This window comes from Lepus europaeus, chromosome 19 (genome assembly GCF_033115175.1).
Source record: "Lepus europaeus isolate LE1 chromosome 19, mLepTim1.pri, whole genome shotgun sequence".
Classification (NCBI taxonomy): Eukaryota; Metazoa; Chordata; class Mammalia; order Lagomorpha; family Leporidae; genus Lepus; species Lepus europaeus.
The window spans coordinates 11844455-11860116 of record NC_084845.1 but is presented as its reverse complement, the minus strand read 5'-3'; the positions used below and the strand labels follow the sequence as shown (position 1 = coordinate 11860116).

The 15662-nt window shown below is 60.3% G+C and overlaps 1 protein-coding gene across 1 annotated transcript in view; it reads left to right on the top strand.

Annotated features, from left to right (window-relative positions):
* The window catches only part of SPTBN4 (spectrin beta, non-erythrocytic 4), a 72828-nt gene that overhangs the window by 39431 nt on the left and 17735 nt on the right, over nucleotides 1–15662 (top strand). Inside the window, exons 17-19 of the mRNA XM_062176479.1 lie at nucleotides 3183–3273; nucleotides 6742–6888; nucleotides 7861–8124. Of these exons, the coding sequence (XP_062032463.1) occupies nucleotides 3183–3273; nucleotides 6742–6888; nucleotides 7861–8124 (502 nt within the window). The remainder of the gene's footprint in view (nucleotides 1–3182; nucleotides 3274–6741; nucleotides 6889–7860; nucleotides 8125–15662) is intronic.

Sequence of the window (15662 nt, the reverse complement as noted above, 5' to 3'; positions counted from 1 at the left end):
TGGAGCTGTGCTAATCTGAAGCCAGGAGCCAGGAGCTTCCTACGGGTCTCCTGGGTACAGGGCCCAAGGACGTGGGCCATCTTCTGCTGCTTTTCCAGGCCACAGCAGAGAGCTGGATCAGAAGTGGAACAGCCGGGACTCGAACCAGCGCCCATATAGGATGCTGGTGCTGTAGGCAGTGGTTTTACCCACTACACCACAGTGCTGGCCCATGTCACTTACTTTGAATAAGCACCCCTGCCCAGCCCAGCTCTCTAAGAAGCGCCTGGAGAGTGTGTCTACGTCCATGTGTCTTTCCTGCCTCTCTTGTGCCTCATTCTGTTTCTGTCACCCTCTGTAGCCGCTGCCCTCTTGTCTGTCCTCGCACTAACCAAGCAAAGCTGTTAACTGAGCATCTGCCGTGTACCAGGCCCCAAACCAAACACACTGCCTCTACTGTGGACCAGGCCTATTGTAACCAAACACACCACCTCTACAGTCATGAACAATCCGGGCCCTCGTGGAGAGACCTTCCGAGGTCACTATCGCTGTGTCCCTCTGGGTGGCCCAGCTGTCTCCTCGCTGGCACAGGGCCCAGCACCCTCCTCCTGCCCTGTCATCTCTTGATGGGAGCAGAGCTGGTTGCTCGGCTCCACCCTGAGACCTCAGCCCCAGGCCTCGTCCCTGAAATCCACCAGGAACAGGGCTGCAGGTTTCCGAAGGACACTGTTGGGGGGGGGGGGGGAATTCAGGTCCTGTGGATGCAGACTTCTTCACCCGGGGCCTCTCCAGGCCTGGACCCTGCCCTGCTCTGCCCGCATCCCCCAGCACCCACTGGATGCCCGGCTCTGTGGAATGAGCAGGAGGAGCCCCAGGACCTTCCTTCACTCATTCATCTTTTTTAAAGATTTATTTATTTATTCCTTTGAAATGCAGAGTGATACAGAGAGAGAGGTCTTCCATCCGCTGGTTCGCTCCCCAAATGGCTACATGGCCAGAGCTGGGCCGATCCAAAGCCAGGAGCCTGGAACTCCATCTGGGTCTCCCATGCAGGTTCAGGGGCCCAAGCACATGGGCCATCTTCTACTGCTTTCCTAGGTGCATTAGCAGGGAGCTGGATTGGAAGAGGAGCAACCAGGACTTGAACCGGCACTTGTATGAGATGCTGGCACTGCAGCTACGCCACAAGCGCTGCTTGCTATGCCACAGTGCCGGCCCCGCTAACATATTCTTTAGTCAACCAAACACACACTGAGCCGGAGCTGTGTTCCAGGCCCCGTGTGGGGCAGTGCCGGCACACAGCAGCCACCAGGGCAGGGGTGACGCCTGCCAACAAGGATGACCAGAGCGGCTGGGATGGGTGGGACACAGGCACGGGGGTAGGGCTGGTATGAGAAGTCAGGGATCCCAGAAGGAAATCATGACCCACCACCCCGGGCTTGTGCTGGGCACAGTGGGGGCACAACAGGCAGTGAGAGCCCCAGGCCCTGTACCCCACCCCAAGTGGCAACCCTCTACACATTTTCCTAGGGCACAGTGTTCCCACAGAGGGGCAGAACTGTGGGGCCACACAGGGCCAGGTCCCATCCCTCAACCATGAGATTCGCAGCAAGGCACCAGGTCCCTGCACCACACACCTCAGCTCTCTGGGGACCTGGCCCAGCCTGTGTGCAGTGCTCACGTGGACACCTGCCTTTTGGGGGCTGGTGCCATGGCATGGCAGGTAAAGCTGGTAGCATCCCACATGGGCACCGGTTTGAGTCCCGGCTGCTCCACTTCCAATGCAGCTCCCTGCTAATGCACCTGGGAAAGTAGCCGACAAATGGGACACATGGGAGACCCAGATGGAGTTCCAGGCTCCTGGCTTTGGCCTGCCACAGTCCCAGTTATCGGGGGCATTTAGGGAGTGAGCCAGCAGATAGAAGATCTCTCTCTCTCTCTGTCTCTCTCTCTGCCTTTGAGAGACTGTACCCAAATGGGTAAAGGGGCCCAAGAACTTGAGCCATCCTCTGCTGCTTTCCCAGGTGCATTAGCAGGGAGCTGGATTGCAAGTGGAGCAGCCGGGACTTATCTGGGCCCATATAGAATGGCGGCATTGCGGGCGGCGGCTTTACCTGCTACACTACAGTGCTGGCCCCAATAAGTAAATCTTAAACAAGCAAACAAACAAAGGGACCGAAACACCTGCCTTTCACACAGGAGGCCCAGAGACGGGGACAGCCTCCCCAAGGCCACAGCCAGTCTGAACTCTTGTTTCTCAAAGGGCTCTTCCTCATCCCCAGGAGTGAGGCTGACAGCTGGGCCGGGGCCAGCCGGGAGCGACTGGCTTCAGCTCAGAAACTCAGGCCTTTCCTAGGTCCTGGCTGCGCGCTGAGCGGGCCTGCCCGTGCCTCCTCTCCAGCTCTGCCTCCGGCTTTCCCTGGAACTCCCTCCGGCACGCTCTGTGCCTTTGCCTCCATCTGTCTGGCCCGCGTCTGCTTCCTGGTCTCCCCCTCGCGCTCTGGTTCTGTCTCCCAAACCCTGTCTTTTCCGTGTTCGTTCTTTCTGTTTCTGCCATCTCTCATTCTCTCTGCCTCCGCGTCTCGCCTTCACTTGTACAGCAGAAGTGGGCTGAGCACCCACTGCACACCAGCTCCTCTCCCTAGGCACTGGAGGTGCAGCTAGGGACCCAGCAGACAACCCTGCCCCCTGGGGGGGGAGCACGCTCAGTGTGGCGCTGTGATTGAGACAGAGGGGAGCAGACAGGCTGGCCTTGTGAAAGAGGTGACAGGGAGGAAAGAGCATTCGTTGCAAGGACGAACCGTGTGAGGCCCTGAGGTGGGAGTGCCTTCCTTGTTCAAGGCAGGGCCAGGAGTCCACATCAGAGTTGGGGGCAGGGGATGTGGAGGTCCTGGGCCTGGAGAAGGTAGCACTCTCTCCTCCCTCTGTCCCTGGGGAGATGGCAGTGGCAGGACGGGCATGCCCCCACCCCTCCATCAGGCCACTGTGGCTCTTTGCCCTGCACTGTGGGCTGGAGGCCAGGCTGTCAGAACACCCCCCACCATGCCTCCTCCCTGGGGCTCCCACTCTGGTGCCCCTCAGTCCGTCTGCCTGTGTCTCCGCCGGCGGAATCTCACCGCAGCTCTGCCTGTCCCTCTGCGCTGCCCCTGCCCTCAGCCCCCCTAAACTGGGCCCCTTTGCAGCCCTTATCTCCCCATCCCCAGGAACCAAGAAAACCAGCTACGGGCCCAGCACTGGATGCAGAAACTTCAAGACCAGCTCGGGCTGCAGCACTTCCTCCGAGACTGCCACGAGGTAAGACCTCCAGCTGTGGCGGGCTCGGCGACGCCCCCTTTTCATAGGGAAGGAGGCGCTTCCTGGCAGAGCGGGGGCGGGGACGCCCCGTCTAAGTGGGTCGCTGAGCGATGCTCACCCCGAGCCGCCAGGGGGCGCGCGGAGCCAGGCTCCAGCGCGCATGCTCCGCAGGTCTCAGGCCGCCCACGCGGGCTCCGGGGAAGGAGGGAGGGGCCCCGGGCGCCCCTGGCAACGCCGCGCGTGCCCGCCTACGGGTCCCGCGGGGACGAGCGCTGAGCTCACCTTTCTCGCTGGAGATTTCGTGAGAAGCGCTCCGCTCCGGGAGCGAGGGGGCGGGGATGGACCAGAGGCCCAGAGGTGGTCCTGAACCTGCAGGTGTCCAGTGGCCGAGCCCTTTCCCCCAGGGACGCCCTGCGTGCAGGCAGACATCGCCCCATTTCAGAGCCGTCCCAGGCCCCCTGCTCGCTTCCTCCCCTCCTCCCCGGCCTGCCGGACAAACTGCCCTGGACTCTGCCCACATCAGAGATGGCTCCGGCCCCAAGCCTCCCACCTGAGCGAGCCAGACGTGGCGCCCGCGTCCGTGATGACTTTGTACCTAAGTTTCCTCAACCACAGGTCCTCAGGAACTAGGTTCTGCCCGCCCCCTCCCCCGTGAAAGGTGGTCTGGCCTCTCCAGGTGGCACCTGTGAGACAGACCTGGGCCTCCACGCCCCACTGCGAAGCCTGCGCCCCCTCCCCGCTGTTGCAGATGGTTCTGCACTGAGAGGGTACAGGGACGCCCCCGCCCCCCATGTCCCCTCCCCTCAGATGGCAGCCGGAAACCCGAGCCTGTCCCCCCCCCCCCAGCCGGCCCAGGAGGCCCTTCCAGCCCACCCCCATGCTCCGCATTTGCACAGAGCCGAGTGGCTCAGGCTCCAGGCCCCCCGCAGCCCCCTGGAAGGTTGTTCTGGGCCGAGCGGCGGTCTGAGGCGGCCCGGAGGTCCCCCAACCCGAAGCTGTCGGGACGGTGGGGATCCCTCCTGCAGCCCGGACCGAGGCCCCGCAAGGAGGCGGGCATGGAGGCAGGCAGGGGGCGCGCGCGGGCGGGCGCGCTGCCGCGGCGCGGGGGCGAGGGAGGGGGCGCGCGTCCGCCGGAGCCGCAGCCGTCGCCGCCGCCGTCGCAGTGGAGGGGCGAGTGCCCGCCCGCCCGCCGCAGGGACGCCCCAACGCCGACGCCGCTCCAGGTCTCGGGGGCGCCCAGGGGAGGGGGCTGGCGCGCGCCCCTGCCGACACGGGCGGGGGAGGGGGCTCGAACGCGTGCTCGCCGCCGGGCCGCGGGAGGGAGGGGCGGGGGCGGGCCGGGACCCCCGGCCTGGGGGAGGGGCAAGGCCGCAGGGAGCTGTCCGCGGTGCTGGCGCGGGCCGCACTGAGGGGCCGCGCCCAGGGGCGGGGAGCGGCTGGGGGGCACAAACAGGGCCATCCTGCGGTAGTCGGGGTTTGCCCAGGGGGTGACGGGGTCTCAGCTTCCCTAGAGGGCTCTTTGGGTATCGTGGGACCCGAGATTGCCCTGGAGTTGGCGGATTCTCCACCTTTGGGGGGTTTCGTCCTTGGTTTTTGCAGACTCCGTGTCGGCTGATGATGGTGGGGGTGAAACACTTTTGGGGGGGCTTCGCCTTGGGCGATGAAGGTCTTGGATAGGTTCTAGGCGTGAGGACTTGGACTTTTGGGGGCTTTTCTTGTTTTTCTGGTGGGGGCTTTACCTTGAGGACGGGGACCCCCGTCTGCACCGTGGGCTGCGTTGCCGTTGGGCTCTTGGCTTCCCGTCGGGGACCTGCGAATTGAGTCGGGGGGCTCAGCACCGGCCCAGCTCTAGTGTGCGTGTGCGAGGGCGGGAGTGGGAAGTCGCTCTGGCCCCCCGGGAAGCACGCGCAGAGGACCTGGGTGGGGTTCGGCACGCTGGGGTTTGTCCTTGGCTGTGGAGGCACTGGTCTCCCAGGACCGCTGAGCCAGAGTCCGGTGTTTTTTGGTTTGTTATCCTTTTTTTTTTTTCCCCCTGCAGGAGGGAGGAGGATCTTGTGACTGGAGGGGGGAGGAGAGGGGGAGGAGCTAACTCTCGCAGGTGCTAGGTTTGGTCAAGATCTAGAGGCTTGTGGCTTGGGAGAGAACTCTTGCTTTTCCGGCGGTGGGGGGTGGGGAGGGTCGTGAGCTCAAGAATCAGCCTTGTGATTGGTGCTGCCTGGGGCTGGGAGGAGCCACTCTTGGGGCCTGCCTTTTGGATGTCTGGTTGTGGTGGCTTTTTCTTGGGGTGGGGTGGCTAGACTTGGCTTGAATGCGTGGGGGAGGGACTGGCTTGGAGGTTTTTTTTTTTTTTTTTTTGAGATTTAGTTTTTATTTATTTGAAAGGCAGTTGCACAGAGAAGGGGACACACACACACACACACACAGAGATCTTCCATCCAGTGGTTCACTCCCCAAATGGCCACAACAGCCAGGGCTTTGTCAGGCTGAAGCCGGGAGCCCAGAGCTTCATCCAGGTCTCCCACATGGGTGCAGGGACCCAAGCACTTGGGCCGTCTTCTGCTGCTTTCTCAGGTGCATTAGGAGGGAGCTGGATTGAAAGTGGAGTAGCCAGGTCTTCAAGCAGGGCCCACGCAGGATGCTGGCGTCGCAGGCTGTGTCTTAACCAGCTACGCCACAACACCTGCCCCTTGGGAGATTTAATCTAATCCATGTTGTATTCTGGGGAGGACTGGTTTAGGGACCTAGAAGATGTCCTTGTTGCCCATGTTTATGGGATTGGCTTTGGTTAGGGATTTGAACTGACCGTGGTCTGGGGAACTGTGGCTGCAGAACCCCAGGGCTGGGTTTGGGGAGCCCCGTGTGCTCATGAGGGGTACTGGTTCTCAGCTGTGGGGCTGGGTCCGCTCCACCATGGAGAGCTGCTTTGGAGGGAGCTAGACCTGACTCCGGCCGGAAAGTTGTTTGGGGTGTTGATTTGGCCATATTGGATGGGGCTGGTGCTAGGTCAGGGGCTTCATTTTCTGCCCTGGGGGATGGGCAGAGAATCTTGGTTCTTAACCAGGGCGGGGAGCAGGGAGGCTAAACCTGAATTAGGAGGTATAGGTGTTGCCAGGGTTGAATTGGGGATTGGCTGAGTTGGGGTGTGGGGCTTGTTTTAAGGGCTAATTTGGCCTGGGGTGGGAGGAAGCTGACCTAGGAGCCCTGCCTGGGAGGGTTCCTGCCCTCAGGACAGAAGGGCCAAGGGCTTGGGCATTCGGGGCCCTTCTGTCCATCCTGTACCCAAGAAAGAGCTTGCGCTGCAGCCTCCAACACACGGGCCTCACCTGCTAAGCTTTCTCCATCCCTTCTGCCTCCCCACACCCTCCCACCCTGGCAGCCCAGCCCCTACCCGTGGGACTTCCCAGGAGGGCCAGGGGTTGTATCATGTTGGTGGGAGGGACGGGCTGAGCCCTTTTGTGCCCTGCACAGCTGGATGGGTGGATCCATGAGAAGATGCTGATGGCGCGCGACGGCACGCGGGAAGACAGCCACAAGCTGCACAAGAGATGGCTCCGGCACCAGGCGTTCATGGCCGAGCTGGCTCAGAATAAGGAGTGGCTGGAGAAGATCGAGAGGGTGAGGATGCCGGGGGCCGCAGACCTCCCCTCCTGCACCTGCAGCTGCTGTGCTGCTGGGCTCACACCCCGGAGCAGTCCACATCAGCTCCACAGCGCCTCCCAGCTGCATGGCTTTGTGTGACTCGTGTCACCTCTATGCGCCTCAGCTTGCCCGTCTGTAAAATGGCCAGCATCTCCTTGAATGGTGCTCCTAGCCTCCTGTTAAGTATTTCCTATCTTCCCGTAGCTTCCTCCCTCACCATCTGGAGCATTTAAGATAGAAAGTCACGGGGAGTAGCCGGGGCAGCCCTGGGAAACCCAGGGTTAAAGTCACCTGTGGATTCTCACAGCCCTGGGTGCTCGCTGCCCAGCCGTGGAGCCTTCAGGAACCGTGTCAGCCCCTGTAACTGGAACTGCTTCCTTGGGCTCTTGTGCACCAACAGTGCCTGGCGCTGTGGTGCCTGCGGGCTTGTTAGTGATACGTAATCCAATATGTGTCGGTCTGGCCCACCGCGGAGCTTGACTTCCGTCTCGGAGGGGGCTCAGAACTTCCCCGACCTCCCCTGGCTGAGCCCCCAGACCTGCAGCCCGAGATGCCCCCACTCTTCCGATTCCAACAGAGAAACCCAGGTTAACCGGTGGCGCATGGCAAAGGCAGTCGTCCCGACTCGGAGCGAATGGACGTTCAGTCTCCCTCGCTTTCTCCTGCCTCTGCGCCCTCTCACGTCGTCCGCATGGTGCCCCCCCCCCCTGCTTCTGACTATGTGTGTCCCCGCCGTGTCTGTCACTCTCCTCCCCTCCGTCCCCTTCCCCACGCCGCTGTCTTCTCTACCTTCTTGTCTCTCCCACCTCTGGGCCTATCTTTGCATCTCCGGCTGTGCCTCCAACGCCCTCCGTCTGTGCCTCTCCCGACTCTCCTCCCTGTGTCTGTCCGTCGCCCCCAGCGCCTGCCCCTGACTCTCCTCTCCTGCTCCCCGCCTGCCCTGGCCAGGAGGGCCAGCAGCTGATGCAGGAGAAGCCGGAGCTGGCGGCCTCGGTGCGGAAGAAGCTGGGCGAGATCCGGCAGTGCTGGGCGGAGCTGGAGAGCACCACGCAGGCCAAGGCCCGCCAGCTGTTCGAGGCCAGCAAGGCCGACCAGCTGGTGCAGAGCTTCGCCGAGCTGGACAAGAAGCTGCTTCACATGGAGAGCCAGCTGCAGGACGTGGACCCCGGAGGGGACCTGGCCACCGTCAACAGCCAGCTCAAGAAGCTGCAGGTGAGGCCCCGCGGCCAGGTGGCGGCTCCCTGCACGGCATGGGGACTCCTGCGTCAGGTGCTTCACACAGAGGGACTTGTATGCAGGGGTTTGTTGCAAACGCGTGGGAGGGGCCGGGAGAGCAGAAAGGAAGTACCGAGGCTGACGTGATTGGCAGCGGCTGCTGTCCGTCAGGGTGTGGGACCCAGAGGGAAGAGGCAAGGCCCAGAGGCGGCAGGTAAATAACCAGCACGCTAGCGACTTCTTGGGACCCTGGCACCTATGCTCTGGATGGCAAAACCAAGGCCCACAGGTAGAGATGACTCTGCATAGGATAGTGATGCCGCTCACTGAGCACTTCCTGTCCCCGCCTCTGGAATGAGCCCTCCCAGGCAGTTCCCAGCAACCTTAGGAGGTCGGTGCTATTGCTGTGCCCTGTCTTGCCAGTGGGGATGCCGAGGCACAGGTGACGCACCTGCCCAGGGACACACGGTAGCCAGTGTCTCCCTCCGAAGCAAGGGGACCCTTAGCCCTGTTCCCAGCTAGGCAGCTAGCTCCACAAGCCGTGGCTTGACGCCGTCTGACCGAAGGCAGGCATGGCACCGCCTCGTCTCCCAAGGTGTGATGGCTGCAGCCTTTCCATGCCAGGAGCGACGCCTGCCTGGGGCTGAAGGGAAGCCGAGGCTTGGGGTGGGGAGGGGCACCGAGTTGCCCAGGGAGCAAGTGCCTGGATTCGCACCTGGGTCCCCTAACTCCTACTGCTCCCTGCATAGTCCCCCCCCCCCATAAAGTGTCTGGCATTAAAGACACAAGGCAACTGATGATGAAATCCTAGCCCCCCCCCCACGTATCCATTTATGTGCACATTAGACATTGATTAGGCACCTGCTGTGTGCCAGGCACCTCTCTAGGTAGAGCAGCGGCTCGCATAGAGAGGAAGTGACTGCCCGCACGGAGCAGTGAGGCCACTGCCATCCCCACAGCAGCAGGTCTGCGGGGTCTCCGTCCCCAGGGGTCACAGGTTAGACCTCTCAGTGTCTGCCCTCTTAAGAGCGAAGCCTGGGAGATGTCTGAATTATTGATTCGTTTTGAAATCCCAGCGTTGCAGCCATCACTGTGAACTCAGATGGCGTCCCTGATGAGGAAGAACTGTGTTTTCCAAAACCAAACCAAATAAGCCAACAAAATGAGCCCCAGTGAGAGGCTGGCCTTGTTGTGACGTCTGCAGCTCATAGATCGGAGCTGCCTTCTCACATCTGCTCCTGCGGTCCAGCTGCACGGGGATGTGGCCTCTGAAAACCCCCAGTCCACGGGGGAGAGGGTGAGGACGAGAACGGAAATCAGCCCTTTGTACCCGTATAAAAGTAGTTGCAACTTTGCAGGTGCCTTGAAAAGAGCTCGGGGACCCCTGGGGGCCCCCCAGGCCACACTTTGAGAACCGCTGCTGTGTGCTGTGTGCTGTGTGCTGTGTGCTGTGTGCCTGGCCTGGCCTGTTAGCCCTTCCTCCTGGCAGCCCCATAGGGGGCGCTGTCGTTACCATCGTTGTGCCCAGGGAAAGACCCATGGCGCGGAAAGGAGCCACCAAGCGGCGGCCAGTACCAGGCTTCTCCCACGGTGGGGCACGCAAGCCTCCTGCTGGCCTCCGAGAAGCCCATCACTGCGGGCCCTGGCCTGAACAGGCAGTGGACACCGAGCAGGTCTGCCCAGTGGCCTCGTTGGTCAGAAAGAGGAGGGGCAGTCAGGGAAGGCAGCTGGGGCGGGGGTGGTGAGGACCCGGGTGGTGGAGCCCCGCAGGCTTGGGTTCGGATCACTGGCCACGGCCAGGGCACGTGCTCAGTGGCTCCCTGAGCCTCTGCCCTCTTACGGTGGACGCTACCAGGGCTGGGAAGGGAGTGCTCACTCGGAGCTCAGCGTGCGGGAAGCGGGGATCCTTGAACGTGCCTGTCCCAAGCAGAGGGAGAAGACACCCGGGGAAGGTGTGTGCAGGCCGTGGCGGGGGGGGGGGGCACACAGCTGGCCGGGGGGTCTAGCACTGGGGGGACAGGAAAGGAGAGGGGTTTGCGACTTGGAAGCAGAATGTCACCAGATGGCGCTGAGACCTCCCGTGAGGCATGGCAGCCGGCCAGGGCTGAGCTGCAGGGAACAGCCGAAAGTCACGCCCCAGCCTTGCGCCCTCCCTGCCCCCCACCGCCGTGGCCTGCAGCCTCCTGCTGGGCCCCTGAGTGCACCCAGGGCTGCCTTCCCAGGAAGCCGTGCCCACGCCCTGCACCGCTGCCGCTGTCCTGAAATTCTTACTAACAGTTGCACAGGGGACTCTGAATTTTCATTTTATGCTGGGCTCCATGAATTATGTAATCCCACCTGCAAGGCAAGAGTGGGGGGCCCTCCTCCGCCTCCCCTCCCAGGGCACCCAGCAGAGGAAGCTGGACTGTGGGTTGGGAGGGCCACAGTTACCCAGCATGGCGCTTTTTTTTTTTTTTTTAAGATTCATTTATTTGAAAGGCAGAGTTAGAGAGGCAGAGACAGAGAAAGAGATCTTTCATCCCCTGACTCACTCCCCCAAATGGCCCCAAAAGTTGGGGCTCCACCAGGCTGATACCAGGAGCTTCTTCCAGGTCTTCCACGTGGGTTCAGCAGCCCAAGCACTTGGACCATCTTCCACCGCTTTCCCAGGCCATAGCAGGGAGCTGGCTCGGAAGCAGGGCAGCCGGGACTTGAATGGGCGCCTGCATGGGATGCCGGCACTGCAGGCAGCAGCTCTGCCCGCTAGGCCACAGCTGGCCCACCCATGTTCCTTTTGGAAAATGTATTTTGGGGGTGGCGTGTTGACTGTGAGTGTAGGGGCAGGAGTCTGGCGTGACAGGAGGCTGTCATTCGGCAGGACGCCCTCGTCCCGTGCCGGGGTGCCTGTGCGGCCCCAGCTCCTCTTCTGAGCCGGCTTCCTTCCAGTGCTTACCCTGGGAAGGCAGCCGATGATGCCTCACATGCTGGGGTCTCTGACATTCGTATGGGAGACCTGGATTGAGTTCTGGGCTCCTGGCTTTGGCCTGGCCCCCTGTGGCTGTTACAGGCATTTGGGGGAGTGAAGTAGCAGATGGAACATTCTCTCTCTGTGTCTCTCTTCACTGTTTTTCTGACAAGTAAAAATAAGAGAAATAAGGAAAAGTTTTAAAGACAGATGCAGGGCCGGCGCCGTGGCTCAACAGGCTAATCCTCCGCCTTGCAGCGCCGGCACACCGGGTTCTAGTCCCGGTTGGGGCACCGGATTCTATCCCGGTTGCCCCCCTTCCAGGCCAGCTCTCTGCTATGGCCCGGGAAGGCAGTGGAGGATGGCCCAAGTGCTTGGGCCCTGCACCCGCATGGGAGACCAGGAGAAGCACCTGGTTCCTGGCTTCGGATCAGCGCGATGCGCCGGCCGCAGCGGCCATTGGAGGGTGAACCAACCGCAAAGGAAGACCTTTCTCTCTGTCTCTCTCTCACTGTCCACTCTGCCTGTCAAAAAAAAAAAAAAAAAAAAAAAAAGACAGATGCAGCTACAGTGTGAGTGACAGCTGCCTGCACAGCATGGCGCCCTCTGCAGCGGGAGTCAGTTCCTGTCGCACCCGTGCTCCCTGGGCTTTTTTTTTTTTTTTTTTAAGATATATTTATTTTATTTGAAAGGCATGGTTACAGAGAGGCAGAGGTAGAGAGACAGAGAGAGACAGAGACAGAGAGAGAGAGAGAGGTCTTCCATTTACTGGTTTGCTCCCCAAATGGCCGCAATGGCCAGAGCTGAGCCAGGAGCATCTTCCAGGTCTCCCACCGGGGTGCAGGGACCTGAGGACTCGGGCCATCCTCCACTGCTTTCCCAGGCCATAGCAGAGAGCTGGATTGGAAGTAGAGTGGCCAGGACTTGACCCGGTGCCCATATGGGATGCCGGTACCGCAGGTGGCAGCTCTACCTGCTGACCACTCCCCAGGCTTTGGTTCTCCCAGAGTGACTCCCACTGTGCCACGCGCCCTGAGGAACTGTTGAGCTCTGGTCTCCTTGTGGCTTCTTGGCCATTTCTGTCACAGTCGCCCTTCACTGCCTGGGGGAGTTTTGCCCCAGCCGAGCCAAGCAGGCTAAAAGAGGAGCCCCCATTTCCTGAGGGCTGGGCTGAGGCCCACAGAGGGCAAAGGGTGAACCTGGGAACACACAGCCAAGGGGGCCAGAGGCAGGGTCCCCACGCTCAGGACTCCTGGGCGCTTTCCCCAGCAGAGGGAGCCCAAGGCAGGGAGTGAGGGGCTCAGTGGCCACGGCCCCCAGCTGGAGGCCAGCTGGGTCTCTGGCGCTGCCCTGGGGAGGAGAGAGGCCACCCACGGGCACTGGGCATGTGCAGAGGTAGAGGCTGGCCTGGCACTGGGGGGCTGTGGGAATGAGCGGTCTGCCCCTCCCGCCCCGGACTCTCAGTCCTCCCCCTTCTCTCTGTGTCTTTTAGTCTTCTCTCTCTCTCCCTCCCTCCCTCCCTCCCTCCCTCCCTCTCTCTCTCTCCCTGCCCCCCCATCCCTCTGCCTCAGTCTCTCTCATTCTCTCTCTCCTTTCGCTCTCCTGTTTCCATCTCTGTCTTTATTTCTCTGTGGCCTGCTCTCTCACTCTCTCACTCTCTTCTCTGAATGCTCCTGCTCTGTCTCCCCCATCCCTGCGTCCTCCCCCGCGCCGCCCCAGCTGCCGCAGCAGGCTCGCCGACTCCCCAGATCCAGGCCACGTGACCCAGAGTCCTGTCTCAGGCCTTAGCCCGACTGTCCCTGCTGGCCAAGGGGCAGATGGTGGAGCCCAGGCCCCGCTTCCCAGCCCTCTGGTCTGGCTCAGCCACAGGCTCCTGCGAGGGCCTGGGGGCTGGTCTCTGGCAGATGACGGGGGCGGGCAGTCAGGGGGAAATGCACTGGGGGCTTTGCAGCTGTGGGGCTGAGTCCCCAGGGACCCTTCACCACGCCCTCCCACGCTCCACGCAAGGCTCTCTCTCCTCCCGGGTTGCACCCTCCTCCCTCTTTTCCTTCTGTCCCACATTTCTGCGCCCAGCTCAGCACAACTGAGGGCAGGGAGCATAGACTGGGGAACTGCGCTGCCCAGAGTTTGAATCCCTTTCCACTGCTGTGTGAGAGAGGCCAAGTGACCCACCGTTCAGAGCCCTGTCGTCCACCCCTGATACAGAGAGGCAGAGTGGCTGAGAGCTTGGTATGTGCTGTGAGATCCTGGGTTCGAATTCTGATGCTAGGAGTTTTTACTGTGGGCCAGTGGCTGCGCCCGTCTGAGCTGAGCCTCAGTTTTCCCAGCTGGGCAATGGGAAGGCAGCAGCTGACTCCAGTTGATGCAGGGAACAGGGCTTGCACCCCGACCGAGGCTGTTTTGGAAGCGGCCTCTTCTGTTGTTGTTTTGAACCTTTGGTGTCTTTTTAAAGATTTTAGCTGAAATTCCTACACCCTAGAATGCACACATCTCCAGTGTACAGTTCCGTGGCCTTTAGTGTATTTAGTTGGACAGTGCTCACCATTGTCTAATTCCAGAACATTCCCTTCACCTCACAAGTCGCCCCACAACCGTTAACATCACTCCCGTTTCTTCCTCTGCTGATGTAGTTCCTGTCTGTCTGGATTTGCCTGTCCCGGATGTGTCACATGATTGGGATCATACAACACGCGCTCCCGTGTGGCTGGCTCCTGTCGGTGTGTTGTGGGCGGCACCAGCCCTTCCTGGCTCCTCTGTGTTTCCTGTATAATGCTGGTTTGATTTTAAACATGTCACATCCTTAATATTACCCAGCCAGGAGAAAGGGAGCAGCAGAGGCACGAGCCAGCCTCACTTAGGGAGCACCTGCTTCCTGCCAGGCAGGGTGCTGGGCCCTGGGACCCAGCCAGGGGCGGAACAGACATGGCGTCGTCCCCACATGGGCACATCGGCAGGCAGCTGGATCAGAAGCAGAGCTGGGCACTGATAGGGAACACAGGCATCTTAACAGCTGAGCCAGACACCCACCTCAGGACTCTCTGTCCCTGCTTCTGAGCCCCGCGCTCATTTGTGTTGGCCCCGCTGTCAGGCAGTGTCCCCTTGTGGTGGCAACTGAGGGCCCCACTCCCCCAGTCTACATCCCAGTGTCTTAGGAAGCCCAGGGGAAGAGGGTGCCGTCTCTGTGCACACAACACTTTTCCAGCAAAAGCAGGAGGAGTTTTCATTGGCCCATCTTGGACACGTGCCCTCCTCTGATCCAATCCCAATAGCCAGAGAGATTCGATGTGCTCATTGGTCAGGCCTGAGTCACATGGTCGTTCTTAGATCTCTGGGCTGCAGTCCCGCAGGAAGTCCAAAGAGTTTTCATTGGCCCAGTTTAGGTAACATGACCGTCCCTGACCCAATCCCGGCAGCCAGAGTGAATTCGGTGCTCTGATGGGCCAGCCTTGGGACAGATGACCGCCTTTGGAATCCTTCCTTAGTTCACTCAAGTGGCTGAGAGCTGAGGAATGGCGTCTGAGGTGCTGGGCAGGAAGGGATGGAGGTCGGGCAGGCAAAAGCAGCAGTTCTCTGTCGCAGGACTGGGAGCCAAAGTCCTGAGTAGGTTCCTGAGGGTTTTGTTTGTTTGTTTGTAAGATTTTTTTTTTTTTAATTTGAAATCAGGCAGAGAGAAAGAGAGAGAGAAATCTTCCATCCTCTGTTCACTCCTTAAATGGCTGCAATGGCCAGAGCTGGGCCAGGCTGAAGCCGGGAGCCAGGAGCCAGAGCTTCTTCCAGGTCTCCTACATGAATGCAGGGGCCTAAGGACCTGGGCCATCTTTTGCTGGTTTCTCAGGTGCATTAGCAGGGAGCTGGATGGGAAGTGGAGCAGCCGGGACTCAAACCAGTTACCATACAGGATGCCGGTGCTGTAGGTGGCGGCTTTACCTGCCACGCCACAGTGCTGGCCCGGTTCTTGAGTTTTGGCTTGCTGTAGTCTGTTACCACTTAATTTTGTTGTGATTTTGTTTTCTCCCCTGGAGTTCCACCATCTGTTTAGAATCACACAAGTAGTATGTAAATATATTCCTTTGGTAAGGAGGCCTTCCTAACCTTGTCTTCAGTAAAACAAAGTCTCCTTGCAACCCAGGCCCGAACCCCTCGCCCACAAGAGAGCTTCCATTCCCATCTGCTGTGCAGCCGGCTCCACCCCTCCCTGTGGACTCACAAGGCGCCTAGATGGATACATTTTAAATGTTTCTGTTTCTCCTGTTTAGGTTTCTGAATGGGTTTTCTTGGCTCAAACATCAGCAATGATAGAACAATCCTACATGAAATCGATCTGCTGCCTCCCTGTTTTCCATTCCCTGAGTTCCCATCCCCCAAGAAGATGCCATCTGGTGTTAGTTTCCTGTTTACCGCAGGGTTTTCATGCATGTGCACAATGCCGTCCACTGCAGATGCACAGCGTATGGCGGTGCTAACCTACTGTCCCTCTTCACAGTAACTCTTAGGTATTCACCCATGGGAGCACAGGCTGGCTCCGACTGTTTTAAAGATTTATTTATTTACTTGAAAGACAGATGGAGAGAGAGAGACAGAGATCAATCTT